Source organism: Balaenoptera ricei, chromosome 1 (genome assembly GCF_028023285.1).
Source record: "Balaenoptera ricei isolate mBalRic1 chromosome 1, mBalRic1.hap2, whole genome shotgun sequence".
In the NCBI taxonomy this organism is placed as follows: domain Eukaryota; kingdom Metazoa; phylum Chordata; class Mammalia; order Artiodactyla; family Balaenopteridae; genus Balaenoptera; species Balaenoptera ricei.
The window spans coordinates 141563521-141585107 of record NC_082639.1 but is presented as its reverse complement, the minus strand read 5'-3'; the positions used below and the strand labels follow the sequence as shown (position 1 = coordinate 141585107).

General features: G+C 35.9%; 1 protein-coding gene across 3 annotated transcripts in view; it reads right to left on the bottom strand.

Moving 5' to 3' along the window:
* The window catches only part of RALGPS2 (Ral GEF with PH domain and SH3 binding motif 2), a 158467-nt gene that overhangs the window by 104355 nt on the left and 32525 nt on the right, over positions 1 to 21587 (bottom strand). For all 3 annotated transcript variants that reach the window (XM_059937230.1, XM_059937250.1, XM_059937240.1), the window contains exons 2-4: positions 13893 to 14037; positions 8302 to 8406; positions 7180 to 7230 (exon numbers count right to left, since the gene is read on the bottom strand). In XM_059937230.1, the coding sequence (XP_059793213.1) occupies positions 7180 to 7230; positions 8302 to 8406; positions 13893 to 13949 (213 nt within the window). In that variant the 5' untranslated portion in view covers positions 13950 to 14037. The remainder of the gene's footprint in view (positions 1 to 7179; positions 7231 to 8301; positions 8407 to 13892; positions 14038 to 21587) is intronic.

The window sequence follows — 21587 nt, the reverse complement described above, 5'->3', positions numbered from 1 at the left end:
CAATAACTCCAAACATGATAAACAATGGAAGACAATATGCCTGTAGGCTGTACAGGATAAAACCTTGGAATGGTCACTCATCAAACTCAAATACTGAACAAGTATTATTCAAGCACTATAGATACATCAGTGAAGAGAGTAGACAAGTTTCTGCCCTTGTGGAATTTACATTCTAGTGAGACCCTCAATCTCTAAGAACTTGACTTATGACCACCCCCAACAATTATCACCTCCTTAAGACTTCTGCAGTTTTGGTCAAAGTCCTATTTATTACTGATTGACAGCTACACTTAACTGAAGCTCTTACTCTGAAGTCACCCCCCAAAATTATTCTACTTCCAGGAATTTCTCAAAAGACCTAGAAGGTATTTTATTGTATTTGTTTATTTAAATAAATTTTATTTATTTGTTTATTTATTTTTGGCTGTGTTGGGTCTTCGTTGCTGCGCACGGGCTTTCTCCAGTTGCGGTGAGAGGGGGCTACTCTTTGTTGCAGTGCGCAGGCTTCTCATTGCGGTGGCTTCTCTTGTTGCGGAGAACCGGCTCCAGGCGCGTGGGCTTCAGTAGCTGTGGCTCGCGGCCTCAGTGGTCACGGCATGCGGGCTCTAGAGTGCAGGCAGGCTCAGTAGTTGAAGCGCACGGGCTCAGTAGTTGAAGTGCATGGGCTTAGTTGCTCTGTGGCATGTGGGATCTTCCCAGGCCAGGGCTTGAACCCGTGTTCCCTGCATTGGCAGGTGGATTCTTAACCACTGTGCCACCGGGAAGTCCCTAGAAGGTATTTTAAAGGTCAAGTAGTCCAAAATCCCTTATTTCACACATTTAAATTTTTTTTTTTTAAGAAAGGCTGAAGATATGAAATAGGTTGTATTACTGGGACAATCTATAGATGGCAAAGCTGAAACAAAAATGCATGTCTGGCTCATTGCGTTTATGTTTTGCCACTAAAAATTATCTTTTGGGATTCAAAGGGCTTTAAAATAAATTTTAAAATAAGTGAAATTAAGTAATTAAGAATTTTCTGAGCACCCATTCAGAGAGCTGTGAATGTTGGACACTGATTAAAAAAGAAAAAGAGGCAGCAAAGTACATGGAAATTTACCCCCAAAACTGGTTTAAATTAAAGAACAACAAGAACAAAAAGACAGCAACTCTGTGGAAGTGAGAGTTGTAAGGACATATTAACAGAGGGTGAGTGCAGATGATGGAACTACTAACTTTTCTCCTTCCTTGTAATCAGTATAACTTCAGTGCCAGCAACCATATTATTGTGTTTCCTCCCCGTCCCTAAGAAATGGCTACTTATTAGGAGGAGAGGAGAAGAATGAAAAGACTGGTTTTGTGTGAGAGGGATCACTATGCATAGAAGCTTCCAAATTTGGCCATGCTGCTTGGGCCAGTGGGCAAGTGAAGATTCTTAGGATTTCTGTAGCACTAGCTATGGGAATATCAGGGCAAAGCGTTCAGATGAAGGGGGATCCGCCAGTATATACAGATAACAGATGAAGCTGAGACCTGTCTCAGGCCCAGCAACCATGTACAGGCACTAAGGAATGTTCATACTTCTAGAGCCAATGAGCTGCAGCCCTGAAAAAACACTGTGTTCTTTTAATAAATATCCTTCCGAGGTGATAGGGAAGGGGAAGGGGAGAAAAGTTATTTAGGAAGTAAAATCGACTGGAGATACTGGAGAACAGAGGAAAGAGGATGCAGGGAGAAGGGAAAAGAATGACTCCAAGGTTTCTGACTGGTATTAAAAATGGATAGATGGTACAAATCACTCACACAGGGGACCTTAAAAACTAAAACCAGAGCAAACGTAATTATATTCCCACTAAGTAGTTTTTAAAATTACTGGACTTTTCCTTTACCATTAAATTCTTCTCATTGGTGAACATGTTTTTCTATTCTTCTCTACCATAAAACAAAAAACTAAGAAACAAAGTGTCGAAATCTGTTCTTTTGTCTTCCTTCACTCTGAAGTAATTTCAAGTGTGATACAAGGTTGGAGAAAAACCAGACTTAGCAGTATGTTTGCTTCAGATCTGCTTACTTAAAGATGTGATTTCGTTGGCCAGCATTTTACTGACGACTAAGGCCAGTCCCTATATAATAAAAAATAATCTTTGACATCTCAAAGATAAGACCAATAGTTTCTAGAGGGAAATAAAAGGCTTGGAATTTTTCTTTTTTCCCTGAGCATTTCTGAGGTAGGCAGTGCAAAAGACAGGCAGATAAGCAGCTTTATTCTGAGAAAACAGCTGTGCTTCTTATAGCTGCCCCTTTCTTTCTACAAGTCAAGAATAAGTTTAGGGACAAAAGTTTAAATAAATTCTGCTTGACATGAAAGACTTGGGAATACAGAATGCCACCACCTGGTAAGAATGGCAGGGACCTACTTAGGGAAGGGAATTAATAGGAGTTATATATTTTAATAAGTTTCAAATAACTCAGAAATTGCCTCTCTTGTAGAAAACTGAGTGAGACCTGTGTGGTTCAATCACCAATTTGCAAGAAAAATAACTAAACCACATAGTTGGATTGAGAATCTATAATCTTCAAAGCTCAAATTTAGAACACAGTTTATTTCAGAAAATGTGATTAAATCATCACCTGAAATAAAGTTACATGTGGATATTCACACATAATAATGAGTTTTGATTGAAACAGTTTCAGTGTAACTTAACTAAAGACTTTTAAATAGTTTCATAATATATATATATAGTTGTTTAAAGTTTTACATAAAATTATATATAAAGTAGAGACTTGAACATTGGTATAATGGGCAGAAACATGAAGATAAATTTATTGGGTTCAGTGATAACCACTATCTTTTCATATCTGAGGTTAAATTTGGATTTAACAAAAATAATTCATTCTTTAGTGAAGTTAATATTCTAACTACATAATAAGGTAGACACCATTTTATGCTAATAAATGAGACTAATACATTAGATTGGCCACCATCGTAGCTTAAAAAATCTTTTGTTAAAGTTAATAGCAAGAGTTTCACATAATAAACAAACAATATCTGTACAAACAATTTGGCAGTATTTAATAAATTTAAGGATGTTAATGTGCTACAATTCAGTAATTAATGCACTAGAGTATAAACATGGATGCTAGTCAATGATGTTAGACATAAGAAGCTAAAGAAGAAAAAAAACAGGATACCACTTACATAAAAAATCTGAAACCTGCAAAAGCACATATTGCTAAGGGATACATATACTTACAGAAAATCTGTATCTAAATGCACAGGATATAGATCAATACTGGATAGTGGTTCCTTTGGTGGGAGGAGGGAAGAGAGGTGAATATGGGAGGATGCAGAGTGGCTTCAACAGTACTGCTCAGGCTGAAGGTTGAGATGAGAGGTTTATCTCATTACATATGCCTTGTTGTATGTCTTAAAGATCTCAGGATAAATTAGAAAACATTTTTTCTGCCAGATGACAAAGTCCTGTTTACGCTGCCAGATTTAATGTAATCTTGATGATTATATGAGATGGATACATAAGAATATTTTGGTGCTACATCGTTTCTTCCAAGGGTTCCTATTTCAATTTTTTAAGACATTCTCTCATTGAACAAACATTTACTAAACACTGTTCATTTTCTCATTCTAAATACTGAGTTCCCACTACATGCCAGACAGATAAAATAGTAAAAGCAAAATTATCCGTCCTAAGAGTCCTCATGTAGCTTAAAACCTAGCAGAAGTGGCAAGCAATAAACAAATAAGCACATGATTAACACCACTTTATACCTGATCACGCCTTCCTTCTTAAAAATATGTCTTTCACTTGGTTCATCGAATTTCACACTAACCTAGGTTTCCTCCTAAATCACCGGCTGCTGCTTCTCAGTTTCTTTTGTTAGCTCCTCCTCAACTCTAAATAGGTCCCTTCTTTTCTCCATCTATTTTCACTCTCTTGGTAATCTCACCTATGCTTTAAATATCCCTACACTGACAACTCCCAAACTTACATTTCCAGTCTGAACTGAAAATATATGCTAATATATGTTACGTAACTTAACATTCTCCTTGGCTGTCCAACAGGCAGGTAAAACTAAACATGTCCAAAGCTGAACTCAGGCTCTTCCTTCAAGGGCCTGCTCCTCTGGCCCTTCTCCACAGGCTACACTGCACAGTCTATTCTATATAAATGGCAGCCCCAGGAGCTATGAACACAATCCTAACAATTTTCCATCTCAGAGACTATCAACTACATGTGTCCGGTGTCAGGCCAAAACCTTGCCATCATCCTTGACTCCTCTTGCACATACAGTGCCTGACAACTTCTCACCACCTCTTCCCCTCACACCCTGACGCAAGCCACCTCCATCTCTCACCTGGTCTCCTCGATTCAGTCCTTGGTACCAGCCCCTCCCCACCCCCAGGCTTGCTTCCCCACATACCCTGGTCAATAGTCAGGAAGAGCTACTTAAAACCCAAGTCAGAAAATGTCACTTGTTTGCTCAAAACCCTCCCCTAGCTTCCTATCTTTTTCAGAGTAATGGTTTTCAAGGCACCGTGCCATCCAGCCCTCTCTACCTCTCTCACTTTCTACTAGATCCTCGCGCCCACTCACTGCAGCTCACTGGCCTTTGCCCTGGGCTTCAAACCTCACACCAGTAATCTTTTCCCTTATGTGAGCATAATAAATGGCTTACAATGGGTAGATGCATAATAAATGTTAGTCTCCTTTAAAAAAAAAAATGCCTTCCTTGATTTTTTTCTTGTCTCTAAAATACAACACACAGTCATATTATAAAGTCATAAAATAAAGGTACAATGAAAAGTATCCAGGGCCATTGCAGACTTGTATATCCTACAACAAACACACTATATTTTGTTCCCAAAAGAACTAAGAACGAAACTTATGGTACTAAATATCAGTACTGTTTTCTCTGCTGGAACACTCTTCCCTCAAACACCAGTACAGCTTGCTCTCTCACCTCGTTCAGGTCTTTCTCAGATGGCACCTTTTCAGTGAAGCCTTTCTGACCATCTTACCTAAAAATCACAACTCCCACTGCCCTTATGCCGCCCTATCCTCTTCTGGCTGTTCGATGTTTTTCATGACACAGTACTAGTTCACCTCACTCAAATGTAAGATGCATGAGGGCAGGAATTTTAGTCTCTTCTGTGCTGTAAGCCAGTGCCTGGCACAGAATAGACACTCAGTAAATACTTGTTGAACCACAACACATAAATGTAAAACTGCAACTGACAAGTCCAGTGAAGAACTAGGAAGTGCTGGGAGAGCCTGTAGGAAGAGAAGAAAAGCTCACCTGAAAAAGTCAAACTTGATCTGAGAACTGAAGGATGAGTAGTAGTTAACTAGGAGGTACACAGGCTCAGTGGTGAGAGGGGCTAAAAGGCCACTGTAGCTAGACCAGAAAAAGGTGGAAAAGGTGTAAGATAAGGTTGGAGTGGGTAAGAAGAGGCAAAACTTTGAAGAGATTTGTAGACGATATTAGGATAGTTTGTCTTTACCCTCAGAGTGACAGGAAGCCACTGAAGCATTATAAGCAGAGGAATCCAATGAGCAGATTTACATATTGAAAGATTACCTTGGCTATTGGATAGAGAAAGTTTAGAAGGGTCAGGGTGGATGTGGACAGATCAGGTAAGAGGGCACTGCAGTAATTCAGCTGAGTTACAACGGTGTCTTGGATTGGGGTGTTTAGAGTAGAGAGAGAATGGATAAATAAGATACTTAGGTTAAAAAAAAAAATCAATGGGGTTGGTGTTAAATTAGATCAGGAAGTGGGGTCTAGGGAATTTTTAAGGTTCACTTCTATGAAGTTTACAAAGCACTGTTAGATGTCCCAGGGAAATAAAAATTTCCCATTGACTTGAAGTTTATGTCCTTAAGTAATAGTCACTGTTTAGATCTTCAATGTCAAACCCCTCTCCACAAATGACTATCAAGCACAAGCACTTGCAATGTGGCAACTCCACATAAAGATGTGCTGTAATTATACAATATACACTGAATTTCAAAGTCTTAGTACAGAAAAAAGAGAGTAAAACATCTCAATAATTTTTATACTGATTACAAGTTGAAATGATAATTATTTTGGATGCAGTAGGTTAAATACAATTATGAAAATTAATTTTACTTGTTTCTTTTTAATTTGTAATGTGGCTACTAGAAAATGTAAAGTTATAGAAATGGTTCACATTATATTTCTACTGGATGGTACTAATGTCGTATGAAACAGAAATATAGTAATTGCAGTTTATTCAAAAGGAAAAAAATATGTCTAAGGAGAAGATGGCTGAACTTCAGGGCAAAAAAATGTAATTTTTATAAAGAATTTAGTTTGCTTTGTTTTGTTCGGGGATGTGAGGAAATGAATATTTCAGTTACTATCATTTAAATAAAAAAGCCATTTTCTGTTTGTGCCTTATTTATAGACTAGATTGTTCCTCTTCCTCTGTTGCTAAACTACTGGTTCTATTGAGGGTGCCCTCCATGGTAAGGGAGGAAAGTTAGAAAAACACAGAGCTGTGGAAATGACAAAGACTCAGAGATCATTCACGCCCATCCTTTCATTTTGTTAAGTGACAGACTTGAGATACTCAGACATTAAGTAAATTACTTGAAAAACACAGGACTAATACTGTCTATACCACTGAAGATACAGATGTTTTCTGTAACATCTATGTTATAGTTGACTTGAAAATACTGCAACAAATATACTATATTTTGTTCCCAGAAGAACTAAAAAAATATCTTATGGTACTGAATATGTCAGTATTATCAATGACTTAGTTTTGGGATACAAAATCATATTAATATTCTTACCTGATAAGAGTGGAAAAAGCATCAGTTTTTAGAGTCTGAAAGCCAGTTCCAACACTTAGCTGTGTATCGGGGACAAATGTCATTCTGTTTTCTCATCAGTAAAATAGATACTTCAGTAAAGTGATGAAGCAAAATCAACCAAAATGATTCAAACAGTACTATCTATGACTCAACAGTGTGTAGCTATGAATGCCACATGAGTTTTTGAGGCCTGAGTAATATACAGATAAGTTACATCAAAAGCTTTAAACATTTAAAAATTAATATAAAGTATAATTCGTCATTTCTAAAACTTCTTAATTGGGGATACTATAATTCACCATCTTGTATATTTTAAAGGAAAGTTCTTAAAATTACTCACATCTGGTTGAATGGCTTTGAATACTGGAACATCCATTAGCGTTATCTGACCCTGAAATGAAAAGTAAAAAAATTACAATTTCTTGGAATTCCATAACGTGACATATATTTGCAAATAAAGTTATATTCTGTACTAAAACATATTGAGTACTCAAATCTTTACCAGAAAGAAATCCCAGTTTTATAAGGGCTTAAGAAAATGAAAATTTAGCCCTTATATCATTAAATATAATTATTTCTAATTATCTCATGCCTATTCATATTTTCTTGTGAGATAAATGAGGTAAAGCTACAAAATAAAAAAAAATAATTTTAAAAATTTGAACATGGTCATACACTAAATCCAAATAAAAAAAAAAACTTGGATCTACTGGTTCGTAGAGCAGTGTTGTTGTTATGACTATTAAATCATATCTACTCAAACAGTAATATAAAATATGACATTAATGAAAAGGTATTCTTCCCAATTTATAAGAAGTAACTGACTCTACACTAGTGGCAACTCATATTGGAGGACTTCACATGGACCTATCTCAACTGTGGCTACAGATGTAAAACAAAATCTAGCAATATAACAAGGAATAACATGCTATGGCCAAACACAGTTTACTACTGGAATGCAAGAGTGATGCAATATCAGGAAATCAATATATTCTGCTAATAAGTTAAAGGAAAAAGATAGCACAAATAAATGAACACATATCATTTAAGAATTAAAAGTTTTTCTAGGTATTCTTCATGATACTGCAATAATGCCTTCAACTTTAATTTTTTAATTTATGAAAAAGTAAAAATACTTCTTACATATGTCAATAAAGTACAGTTAGCTTGGGGAGGTGGTATTGGTAGGGACAAAAGCAATTACCATGAAGGTAAATACTTCTTATTACTTACCAAGTTGATAGTGTAACTTACGAAGCTGCTCTGAAAACATCAATGGATTTTCTTACCTTCTCAGGTTCATTCCTCTGCTTGCTCCATTGTTGTGCTACTCTCCCCATCGATTCCCACATCCAGTTTTTTTTAAAAAAAATCTCCTCTGTTGGGCCTACAAATTCTAACTGAATAGCACCAATATGTAAATTATGTGCAAAAACTGGAGAACAAGAGGTGGGAGGCTTACCGCATATTCTTCTGGTGTAACCTTAAGGACATCAAACACCACAGCATCAAAGCTTTTCTTCAATTCAGAACCTTTGTCACTTAATGACTCAGAACTGCTACTTTTCTGTTAAATTGAAAAAAAAATGCAGCCATTTAAAACCGGTCTTGCAGTTAAGTGTCATGGAAACTAGACTGAGGAAAGCTAAGAAAAGTGAGTTAACAAATGCTGTAGAAAAGCTGGGCAGAACACACTGCTTACTTGGAAGGGCACTAGGAATAGGGTCGGGCAACTTGAAATCTAACCTCAACTTTAGATTTTTAGGTTCTTGAGTAAGTTTTCCTGTCTGTTTCCTCACCCTGACATCCTATCATTTCCAACAGAAATAAAAGATATTATCAATAACAAGTTCAATAATTTTCAAATGGGGTAAAAGAAGTTAGGGGAGAAGGATACAACCATCTATAATTTTTAAAACTCATTTTTATTAAGAAAAAGACAAATTATTTTCCTAACATAAACCACAGGAAAACATTCAGAGTTCCATTAACTAAATAACCCAGTCTAGTTTGTTAAGTGAATGTCTGTCTGTGATAGTACAATTGATAATGTTCTTCTTATTATAGTACAGATTTAAGCGTTTTCTGCTTTAATTCTGAATTTGCTGGTGCTATATGTAGAACAAAAGGTGGCTTTTGGCCCTGAAAATCTTATTTCTGTTAAATTTCCACTTCATCCGTACTACAAAATAAAAGTGTATTTTGCAATCAGTTGGCTGAAATCAGAGTATCATCCCTGTAAGAACATTTAGATCACTCTCTGTTAAATGGTGGTAGGATATCAGGCTACAGTCAGTGGCAGAAAAAACTAACCAAAGTTTCTTTTACGGAGGTATAATATTATGTATGTCAACCTACCAGCTTTTTTTTTTTTTTTTAAATATTACAGAGGGCTTCAGACCTGAGGAGCGTTTTTTTAAAAAATTTATTTATTTATTTATTTATTTATGGCTGTGTTGGGTCTTCGTTTCTGTGCGAGGTCTTTCTCTGGTTGTGGCAAGCAGGGGCCACTCTTCATCACGGTGCGCGGGCCTCTCACTATCGCGGCCTCTCTTGTTGCGGAGCACAGGCTCCAGATGCGCAGGCTCAGTAGTTGTGGCTCACGGGCCCAGCTGCTCCGCAGCATGTGGGATCTTCCCAGACCAGGGCTCAAACCCGTGTCCCCTCCATTGGCAGGCAGATTCTCAACCACTGCGCCACCAGGGAAGCCCCCTACCAGCTATTATACATCAATTTTGAGCACCTGTCATTATGCTTCATTTTTACTTTTTCCTTCCCTTGCAGTAGCAACTAAATATCAAAATCATTACAAAGGAAGGGATCTGTCATTAATTTTGGAAAATTCTCAACCATTATTACTTCAAATATCTCTTCTGCTCCTTTCTCTTTCTCCTCCTTCTGGCAGTCCCATTACGTACATGCTACACCTTTTGTCATTGCCCCACAGTTCCTGAATATTGAGTTCCATTTTCCTCATTCTATTTTCTCTTTGCACTTCAGCTTGGGACGATACTATTAACATGTCTTCAGGTTCACTGATTCTTTCCTTAGCTGTCTACTGGTCACCAGTCTACTGGTGAGCCAATCAAAGTCACTTGTCATTTCTGGAACGACGTTTTCGATTTCTAGCATTTCCTTTTGATTCTTAGAATTTCAATATCCCTGCTTCTAGTATCCATCTATTCTTGCATGTTGTCAATTTTTTCCATTAGAGCTATTAGCATTATTAATCATGGTTATTTTAATTCCCAGTCCATTAATTCCAAAATCTTTGCCATATCTGAGCCTGGCTGTGCTGCTTGCTTTGCCTCTTCAGCCTATGTTTTTTTGTTACTTTTAGCATGCCTTAAAATTTGCTGAAAGCCAGACCTGATTCAGTGGGTAACAGAAACTGAGGCAAACAGGCCTTTAGTGTAAGGGTTTACGTTTATTTGTATAGGAGTTATGCTGTTTACTATTTGTTGTGGTTAGAGGTGCCTTCACTTTCCTCTAGTGTCCTTGTTTTTGTCTCTGGGTTTTTCTAGAAACTCCTCCTTAGGTAAGAGTCTGTGCCTTGCACTTCTTTCAGCTGCGATCCTTTACTATTATACAGGAGCCCCATTGATGTGGTGGTTAAGGTGTGGGAAGAGGAGAAGTGTTCCATTGCCCTACAATCAGGTACTTTAGTGAGCCTGTGCCCTTGGGCTGTGACCTTAGGTGCTTCTCAGCACCCGGGACTCCCCTTAGAAAGTAAGACAGGAAGGCTAGAGGGCCCGGAGTTGGGTATTTCTCTTTCCGCAAGTAGGTTAGGCTCTGGTAAAGAAGTCTCCCCTGAGGTCAGGTGGGGAATAGAATGTGCTCGCCATATTTTAGGATGATTACTTCCCCGTAGTATATTTCAAAATGGTTACTCTCCCCTCTCTCTGCTGGAAACAGGAGGGATTTTTCTCTGAACCTCACTGTGAGAACTTGGTGGGGCTCCTGGTGGTAAAACTCACAAATGTGGGGAGGGAGACCTAAAACTGAGCCCCCAGGAGTTCTTAACTCTCAAGCTAGTCCACACACTGCCTCCAGCGGTCTGTCAACTACAGTAAGCTTTCCTACCCTTTCCTGGCTCCAGGGAATTCTGCTCTTGGTAAACAGTGACTCTCTGTGTTTGCCTCTTTCTCCAGTTTTCAGGGCATCACTGTCAACTTGCTCTGTGACATCAGTTCTCTGATAGAGCTAAGATGAGTTATTGGTTTTCAGTTTGTTCAGCTTTTTTCAAGCTGTGAGGACAGGAGTGATGAATTCCAAGCTCTTTACGTGTCTAAGCAGAAGTCCAAAGTCTCATAAATGGATTTCATATATAGTATCTTATTCCATGTGCTTAATCTCTGTAACTAAGACTAGCTTACAGTATGTTGACAATGTTACTTTATATTCCAAGACTAATATAGAAATTTATTCATGTTAAGCATTCAAACAGACATCAGTTAAGCAGTATATACTAATCCAGTAACTACCAAATAATAAATATATTGTCAAGTAAATACATTCATTTTAAACATAATTTGGTAATTTACTCCAAGTTTCTAACTCATTCAAGACAAGTGAGCAAATCGTAATGGCAATCTTATTGCTTATCAAAGTTAGTAATCATTTCCCTCTTTTCCTTCTTACAAGCCATTAGTAGAGGCTTTAAAAATTATGAGTGATGTGCTTCTATCTGCTTTCCCACTACCAATAAATAAGCTGGTAATGACAAGAAGCTAAGCAGTACTGAGACATAATGTGCACTAAGGGCATAGTAGTAATTCTTTATTCACAACAAGACTAAAAAACTACTGACACTTCTAAATGTCTGAAAAAAGTTTGCCACCACTCTACTGACACCAGAAGCTTAAACATAGGTTAAGTCTAGAAGGCAGAGACAGGAGGAGTCAATCACCCATCAAGTACCTTAAGTACTTGTGAGGTTTTCATATTTGTGAGAAGTTTGCATTTTGATATGTTAACACATCTTTATTTTAAGACAAGGTAGAAAAACATATATTTTTAATTTTATCTTCTTACCACAGCAGGAGGACAATTTAAAAGGCAGACTTCCCCCCCGCCCCTTACTTCTCATATACTAAATTATATTACTCTGAGGTCTGATGTAATTCATCCACTTTCAGAAAGGCCAACACAATTTTTTATATGAGTGAAATGATCTATTTTATTTAACAAACAATTGTGTACTGTTTCCTGTAATACTAGCTCATATGTTTCAGGATACATAGTCATAAATATACTATACATATACACACATACATTTAACATAGTCAAGAAATATGGTCATAAAAATACCATGTAAATATACATATATTACAGACATATTTACAAACATATATAATCCCTGTCTCAAGGAGGAAGAAAAGCTATGTATAAATTTATGGAAAAAATTATTAAAAATGTTTTTTTTTAAGTGATAGTTTCAAAAATCGGAAAGCTCCTATCTGTTTAGGGAATCAGGAGAAAACTTCCCTAATTTTTTGAAATAGAAAAGGCTAAGGGTTTATACAAACATCAGCAAGATGTAGTATTCTTTCATTAGAATGTAAATTTCACAGAGAATTAGTAGCAGTTAAATCCATTAGAAAGAAAATTTAGGCTCATTTTGATGAAAGTCTTAAATGTAGGGCTGAATGTGTATTTAGTTAGTAGGTATTGAGGAACCATGGACAGTTTGGGAATACAATAAAGTATAACAGCTGTATTTTAAGAATATTAAAATTGAATTACAGTCAAATGTACCAAAAATAGCAGCGAATAGAAGTGCAAGATCAAAATAAAAGGCCACTACAACATTCTAGACAAGAAATAATAAATGACCAAACTAAGATGGTACTAGTAGAAATAAGGAGTAAAGGACTAGATCTCAGAGATTAGGTGTGGTGGACAGGCTCTAAGCCGGCTGCCAGGCATCTCTATCTCTTGGTGGTCACCCCCTTGTGTAATCCTCTCCACTTGAGTGTGGCAGGACCAGATGTCACGCGATGATTACATTACAGAGGATTCTAACTTCTGTTTTGTTAGCGGACTCTCCCTGCTGTGATGTGAAAATGGGTGTGGTGGGCAAGGGGAAGCAGGTTAATGCTGAATCTACAGATCTGAACTTTGATGCTAAGGAAACGGTCATGCTACTAACAAAAGTCAGAGAAAGGGGGTGGCCTATTTTCTTTACAGGTAGTGCAGCAGAATAGAAACAAAGTAACCTGATTTTGTTCATATTGTAAGTAAAAAGTCCATCCATCAGAAATGCTTAATAAAATTCATAAGGGAAGCCAGAGCTAGAGTTAAAAATACAGAAATCATCTAATAAGAAAAATAACTTGAAACTACTGACTTAGAATATTTTCAGTGACAGCAAGGCCTAAGTAATTGGCCTGGGCAAAATGAAGTTATCAAGGAACTCTGAGGTCAAGGTGTTAAAGTGTCATAAACATTTATTCTCATCCTCTATGGTAAGAGTAAAATAAAAGAGAAATACAGAAGCTAAATACTAAAGTTATTAAGGCAAGCAGGAAAGTACCCTAGAATTACAGACAAAGCAAAAAAAAAAGGGGGTGTGTGTGTAGGTGAGCATCTAGTTCAGTCTTTATCTCCATCTTTAACACTCTGAGCTACATCACCAGAGTAGCCCTTTCAACATTCCAGCCTAATGGGTCTTTGATCTCCTTCAACGGGCTTGGAATCAAGGGATCTGACAGTGTCAATATTATGTCATTCTTTGCGCCACTTGTACTGTTGCCCTCAAGGTTCATAAAATGTAAAAACACTTTAAAAAGAAATTCTATGCATTCTTTAAAACTAAACCCAAGAAAGGGTTTTAAGTAATCATTATTTGTCAAGTATATGAAGTAGGTAGGGATGAACTCCTAAAACGTACAATGAACACATGGATGGTACAATGAAGATAGTTTTTTGAAGAATGAAAAATCTGTAACCCTTTTTCTCAAGCTCTGATTTACATCTGTGACCAATCATAATGCTTAAAAAATCAGAATGCCAGGTAAGAAATTTTACAACTAAACTTTTTAAATGTCTTACCTCAGAAGCAGTAGCAGCAATATTAACACTGCTTGCCTGCCCGTTCATTAGGTCCATGCTTCCCACAACATCAGTCCCTGACGGTAGTTAACAGCAACAGAAGACTGATTGCTTCACGTCCAAGGCCACAAATACATTATTATTCCTGTAAAAAATAAATAGAAAACTTTAACTATGTGTCTTATTGGAAGTTTAAGAAAAGAAACCCATGCCTGTCACCATGCCAAGAAATAAAATACTCCAAATTTACTAAACTCTATTTTTCACTTCAGTTAAATCACTAAATCTGGTTTGAGGACAATCCTATTAATGCTATTTTCAAATGATCAGAAACACCAAATGGCCCGTGTTCAACACATGTTGCTGTTATATTCTTTATCAGCAAAGCAAAGGTATAATTTTTCATTTATTGTAAGAAAAATTCAAAAGGCTTTTTAGTCTTAAGAAAATAAAAAGTATAAAAAACATGTGGCAAAGTAATATATGGTCTAACGAAATAAATTTTAGAGATCTAAATGACATCCCTAACTCAACCATACTGAATAAGTTTAGCAGTGTTGATAATGTAGTTTACAAAGATATCACGAATAATTAAAAATAATTATGGAGCATGTTATAAAAATACCACAGTACATGATATATTTATTTGTATAGGGCTTTAAAGTTTACTGAGTATCTTTACTCCATTATCTCACTGATCTTCACAACTACCAAGAAGACTAATTAAGGAAGATATCATTATACTCATATAACACAAACACAGCCTCTGAGGACACAGGCTGGTAAATGAGGGGTCAAGAATAAAATTCAAGTCATCTAAAATTCTATTCAAATATTCTTTCCACACCACCATAGTTTTTCCACTTTACTGGAAGTCAGAATGTTTACTTGAGAGTCTAATCCCTTTCCACAAATAACTTGCTGTATATCACTGTGTTGGTAACTTCACCTATCTAGGAGGGAATTTCTTCCTCTCTGTAAAATGACCAAATAAACAGAGTAAGGTCCCTTTCCAACTTTAAATTTCTATGATATTTTTCATAAGAGAAATGGTTAAGTGTCTATAAATTAGGTATTTAAAACTATATCCACTTTTTTATTGAAGTGTAATTGACTTACATTATTATATTAGTTTGAGGTGTAAAACATAGGGTTTTGATATTTTTACACATTACAAAATGACTACCACAATAAGTCTAGTTACCATCTGTCACCATACAGAGTTATTAACAATACTACTGACTATATTCCTGATGCTGTGCATTACAAAATTATACCCACTTTAAAAACTTAGTTTGAAATATCAATAATAATTCTCTTGAAATGCTAAGTTTCCTCTCTCTGGAGAAGCAATATAGGACAGTGATTTAGAAGCACAAACTCTAGAAAAAAACTGCTTAAGTCTGAACCCAGCAAACTGTTTGCCTTTTCTCTGTTCAATTTCCTTACCTATATAACAGAGATAGCAGTAAGTACCTACTTCATAGAGTTGTGGTGAGGAGAAATTAATTAATATACTCAAAGCACCTAAAACAGTGCTGACACATGGTAAGAGTGCTATTATAATGACACACGCTTTGCCTACTATCTAATGAATCCACACAAAGCTTAAATTCAAGGGAGTCGTCTAATTAAAGAAGACAAAAACCTTAGAAATATACCTCTCACAAAATACATGTTGGTGGGCATCAGCAAAATCCTGATTGCAGAAATAATGAATGAGAATGCCTAAAATATGTTTCCTAGATGTAGCAAAACATGTTGTTGGTTTTCAAATGCTTAAAAATTATTACTAATGATAGCAGCCTTCAGTCACATCTTAAATTTATCTTCGTTTCTTCAGATATATCCTAAGTACCTGCTAAGAGCAAAACATCGTGCTAGAATTTTTTAAATGAGAAATACATTAGAAATAATGATTTTTTTAAAAACCATTTAGAAAACCAATATGAAAATGAATAGAGCATAGAAATACTTTAATTTCCTTCAATCTACAGTATTTATTTTATAAACTTCATTTATTCTTATTAAGAATCTTATTAAGAATCATTTATATTTACAGTACTATACAAAATGAACTTGATAATCCAAATTCTCTCTGAAGGCAACACTCAATTTGCAATGAAATGTCTTCATTTCATTCCACATTCTATGCCTGATTAATTTAGATACGAATTCCTAAATCAACAGTGCCCCCTAGTGTTAAGAAAAATAATCAAATCGTTAAAAAAAAAATGTATCCTTAGTCTAACTTATGTATCAAATATATAAATTTTATGGTTAATATCTACTGAAAAAGAGGTAATACACCAGGAATAAATATTAATACATTTGTAAACAATTAACAGTAAAGAATAAAGTTTTCTCTGCCTGCTTTTAATCAAAATGTCATTTAAATATCCTATGAAAATTGTCATATTAAAACCCATTACATGAAAAAAAAAAAGTACAGCAAAGCATACCTCAACAAAAATCTTATTTATAATTACTTACAAATGTACTACATGTCAGTATTTTATACTGTTTAAGTTCAACAAAGCCTCATATGACACCATAAAAACACTGCAAGTCCTAAGAGACAGGCATGGGTTTATATTTTTATAGTATGTGCCCCAAGACGTTTCTGTGCTTTGCACACAAAAAAGGTCAAATTAGGTAAGTCAAATATACGCCTTAATATTATTTACTTTTCCTAGCGCTATGTATAAACAGCACAATCATTCATAATAAACACCAACATCACAGCAGCTCTTTTCTTAATGAAATTTATTATTTCCTATTCTGAAACTTCTAAAGACAGTTAATCTGTCCTTTAAAAGGGTTTAAATACCAAAACAGGCATAGTACTTCAATATAATCCCCAAATAGGAAATCTGAAATGTGTAGATTTACCTCCCCTGCTTGAAGTCACAAACTAGATTATTTAAACTGCAGGCACAATCATTCAGTCTCCTAACTCCTCACTTTCTCAATGGTATCCCCACAAAGAAACCAATGCTTTTTAAAACAGTAAACAAGAGGGTAAAGTTAAAGTGACAACTTCTCACTAATTAATGTAATCTCATTTCACAGTACCAGTTCTTTTCTAAAATAATTTATGCTATCATCATTAAGAATATTATGCTAAAGACATTTAATAGTTTTAGAAAATATGCTCTAGAAGAGCTAAGCAACTATAAGGAAAAAGGTAGTGAAATGCAATTAATTACTGCAATTTCTTTGGAAACATTCAGATAATACAGAATTGATATGCTTACACAAGTTGGCTTAAAATCTCAGTACCAGAAATTCATCTTACTAAAACTCTGGAGGGGACTTCCCTAGTGGTCCAATGGGTAAGACTCCACAGCTCCCAATGCAGGGGCCCGGGTTCAATCCCTGGTCAGGGAACTAGATCCCTCATGCATGCTGCAACTAAGAGTTCGCATGCCACAACTAAGGAGCCCAGCTGCCACAACTAAAGACCCAGAGCAACCAAATAAATAAATAAATAGTAAACTGCCAAAACTGGGACACTCGAAAAAACAAAACTCTGGAGAAAAAGAAAAAAACTACATAGATAAAAGTTATTTAATCAAGCACTATTACAATAGTGAAAACCAGAAGTGACTTCATGCCTTTGTATATAACCACATTAAAAAATTCAAATAGACAATTATAAGAAAAAAAACATGAAAACAGAAGTGACAATTTCAACAACAGAAACTGAACCTTCTTATTGTAAACTTACAAATTTCATGAGAAAAAAAAAGTAACAGGGTAAAGTTAAAACAACATAATTGCAACTCAATATTTAAAAGTTGTTATAGTGCTTGGCTCTCCTTTAAAATTTATTTTAAAATAAATGTTAAAGACATTTTTATATGACACTCATGGAAGGCCCAAAGATTTAAATGGCTGTATATCATAGCACTTTCAGCATTTCTGACACTAAGCTAAACTTGCAGTGCCTTCTTTACTTTTTTATCTAAGAAAATTAGAGATTAGTCCCAAATTCCCCAGTACTTTGCTTCAATAATTACAGCCATCAAAAGTCTGATGAGTAAACGACAACAACAAAAAAAGATTTTGTCTTTGACATGATTGATACTGAGCTATTTTGACAAAAGTTTAATAAAAAATGTGGTTGCCTCTTCAAACCATTTCTGCTATAGCACTAAACAAGATCACCTTTGGTATTTGCTTATAACAAGTTCAAGTTATTACAAAAGATATTAAAAAGAAAGGGGTTCTGATGAACATCCAGGGTTATAAGAGCTCCCCAATGCCTCCCACAGAGAGGTCATTAGTCTCCTTCTTTTATGTTTCCACTGCTCTTATCTCTCCTTAATGAACTTTGAGTTCCTTGATTTTAAAAACCCATATTTAAAACAAAACACAACAGAAAAACCATTATTTTTCATCTTTGCACTCAGGCACATAAACACAATACTGACCTCAATTGCCTATTTAATCTGGGAAAGATGAATAAATGACTGAACAAAGCAGTTGTTCACAGTATAATGTTAGATAAATGCCCAATTAACAATAAAAGTATAGGGAGAATGGCAATCAAATACTCAATACACACAATACTACACACATTTAAAAGAATATGATGACGATTTCTATTTCCAGCAACATGGCTGAAAAACAACATAAAAATCTTTGTACCACAAGAGAAATTTAGAAATGGACTTTGACACCAGTTGGACAGAAAAAGCAACCAAGAGATGAGACTGGAATTGAGACGCACACACTCTCCACGCCAACCCATCCGCACACACTTTTACCTAGAACAAAGCCAGAGAGACTGATAGTCTACCCAATCAGTGATAAGATGGTCTATAAAACAAATTCTGGTACAGCAAGATAAGAAACTTGTGTGTCTTGGCCTGGGCTTACCACTGTGGCTGGTGGAGGGTGTCTACAAAATGATAATTTGTAATCCTAGGCATGCTCCAGCACAGACACAGAATTTGAATTTATACTACCAGCATGGTCCAAAACCTTCAAGACTAGAAATTCAAATAAAATGTTCACAAGCCAGTGAGACTCCTGGAACCCAAGGCAGATGGAGGGAACAAAATTTGGGGGGCGGCGGGGGGGAACATTCCTTCAACCCAGGCAATGCGGAATTCCCCCTGCCGGCAAGCTCAAAATAGAAATTTACCAACTCTATAAGCAAACAACCCACTACAAGTAAAATCAGGAAACACAACAATCATTAGGATTATCTCTTGAGAACTTCGGATGAAAAATTATCAGATACAGGCTATAAAACCAGATTAAAGATTAAAGCCAGCAGCCTTAAAAGAAGAAACTGAAAATACAATAAGACGTTATAAAAAAAGCAAGACAGACATTTGTAAGGGAACCAAATAAAATTTTTAAAAAGAAAAGGAAGATAGAGTCACTGGAGAATTAAGCATCAGATTAACACAACTAAAGAGAGAATTTGTGAAGTAGAAAAGAGAAATGAAATTATGCAAAAATTCTAACAAAGGCTTAATGATATGTAAAATGTGAAGAAAGACCAAAGAAATGCAAAATAGAATAAGATCTAACACGTCTAAGAGGAGTTCCAGAGGAAGAGAGATAACGAAAGGCAACATTTAAAGAGAGAAAGGCTGAGAAGTTTCCAAGATACGGGAAAGACATATATCTTCACATTCAGGAATCACAAACTTTGAGCAGCATAAATAAATAAAAAGAATCATATTCTATATACATCACTTTAAACTGGAGAATACTTATTTAAAAAACAAGTGGGCAAGGTATTTTATTTACATAGAAACGAATTAAATGGAAAGCTTCTCAACAATACCAAAAGACACAGAAGAAAATGAAATATTTTCAACGTGCCAAGAGAAAATAACTGTCAACCTAAAATTCCATACCCAGCTAAATTCTCATCCAAGAGAAGGCAAAATAAAGACATTCTTTAGACAAAGAAAGAATTTACCACAAAATTAGTCCATGTGGCAAGCACGTAAGAATGTTGTAGTATGTACCTGAAACACTAATTTATCTCGAGGTAGAAAAACTTGTCCTGGTTTCTGTTTAACTTTGTATTGAATAAAAGTAAAAGTCAGGAGTAGAAACAGTTATGTTAACCGAGACTGTTAGGATGATTAATGATTTTAGATGACTGTCAAAATGTTTAAAAGTTTTAAATTAACCTCTATTTAATAACTATTTTTAAAAATAATAACTTGCTTTTATGTAAAAAAGAAAAACTACTTCTCCTTTTATAGACACCCTATCATTTGTTTTATACATTAAAACACACAAAACGGTACAACAATAACAAACAAAAGCTAACATTTATGGAGTGCTTATTATCCAGGTCCTGCTCGAAGCACTTTTTCATTAAAAATTCACTCAATCACCAAAACAAATCCTATGAAGTTATTATATTATACCCCATTTTTAGAGATGAGCAAATAGGTAACTTGCCCAAGCTTACACAGTAGGAATAGGCAACCGGAAGGGAGGAAAAAAAGAAGGACAGGTGGAGAGAAAAACGAAAGACAGGAAAGAAGGATAAACTGATGGATAGGAAAAAACTAGGATGGGGGGAGGGCAGGGGGAGGGAGACAAAATGAGGGAAGAAGGGAACCAGAGAAGAGAACCTAAAAGGTTGTTCTTCCTCTGAGCAGATTTATAAATGGCTAGAGGGAAAAGAGCAGAAATCAGAGAATCGGAGAACGCTACAACTTGTTAAGCTGTGATTCAGCTTCAAGAGTAGCATGATTTCTACAAGAGAAAATGATGTATAGGTTTATAAAGAAACACAGGTTGAAGAGTATGAAGAAATGGTAAGTAAAAACAAACAAGGGTGCAAATTTAAAAGTAAAGGTGGCCCAGAGAGAAGGTATGATGTGGATACTGACCTGCATGGTGGGGAGAACCTTTCCGATGAGCCCTGGAAAGGTTCAAAGAAGTGACAGTACCAGACTGCAGAGGGTCTCAACTGTCAAAAGGGGGAATTTAAATTGGAAGGGACAGGCACTAGGAACCATTAAAGGTTTCTGAGTAGGGAAATGACCTTAGGAAACTAAAACCAGTATTTCAAGGATTACCATGCAGGGGTATGCCACTGGGCTTTAGGGAAGGTGAGTAGTAAACAACACTTCCACCTTTTGCCAAAAAAGCAAAGCATCTGAAGTGATGTGCAGGCCCCTTTCCCACCCAGGCTGCTCTAATCTCTGCTCTCCAGGACCCTCTCCTAGTCTTCTAGTTGTATAAAACTCCCATGATCACATTCTATCCTCTTAACTTCTATCACTTTCATCCTCCATCACCATTCTAATTCAGAATCCCTGACGCCATGAAAATGGCAATCTCAGATGATATTTAAAAGAAAAAAATTTAACAAAATTCATATCAATTTGTGAATGCTGGTCCCGCCCACCCTGAGGGGTAGTGAAAGCAGTTCAGTGGGAAAAGCATAAGATACGGAATGCTAATTCTAGGACTTTAACCAGGTATGTGATGCTGGGTAAATTACGTAATCTCTGAACTCTGATTTATTTGTTTATAAATAAGGGACAATAAAAGGTACCTCAGAGAGATTTTGTGAGAATTAAATGAAATCATATAGGAAAAACTCAATGCATCTAAAAATGGTAGAGTATAACAGCAAGAACACAAATTTTGGAGTTGGAAAGCCCTAGGCTCAAATCCTAGCTTGGGCACTACCAGCCAGCTGTA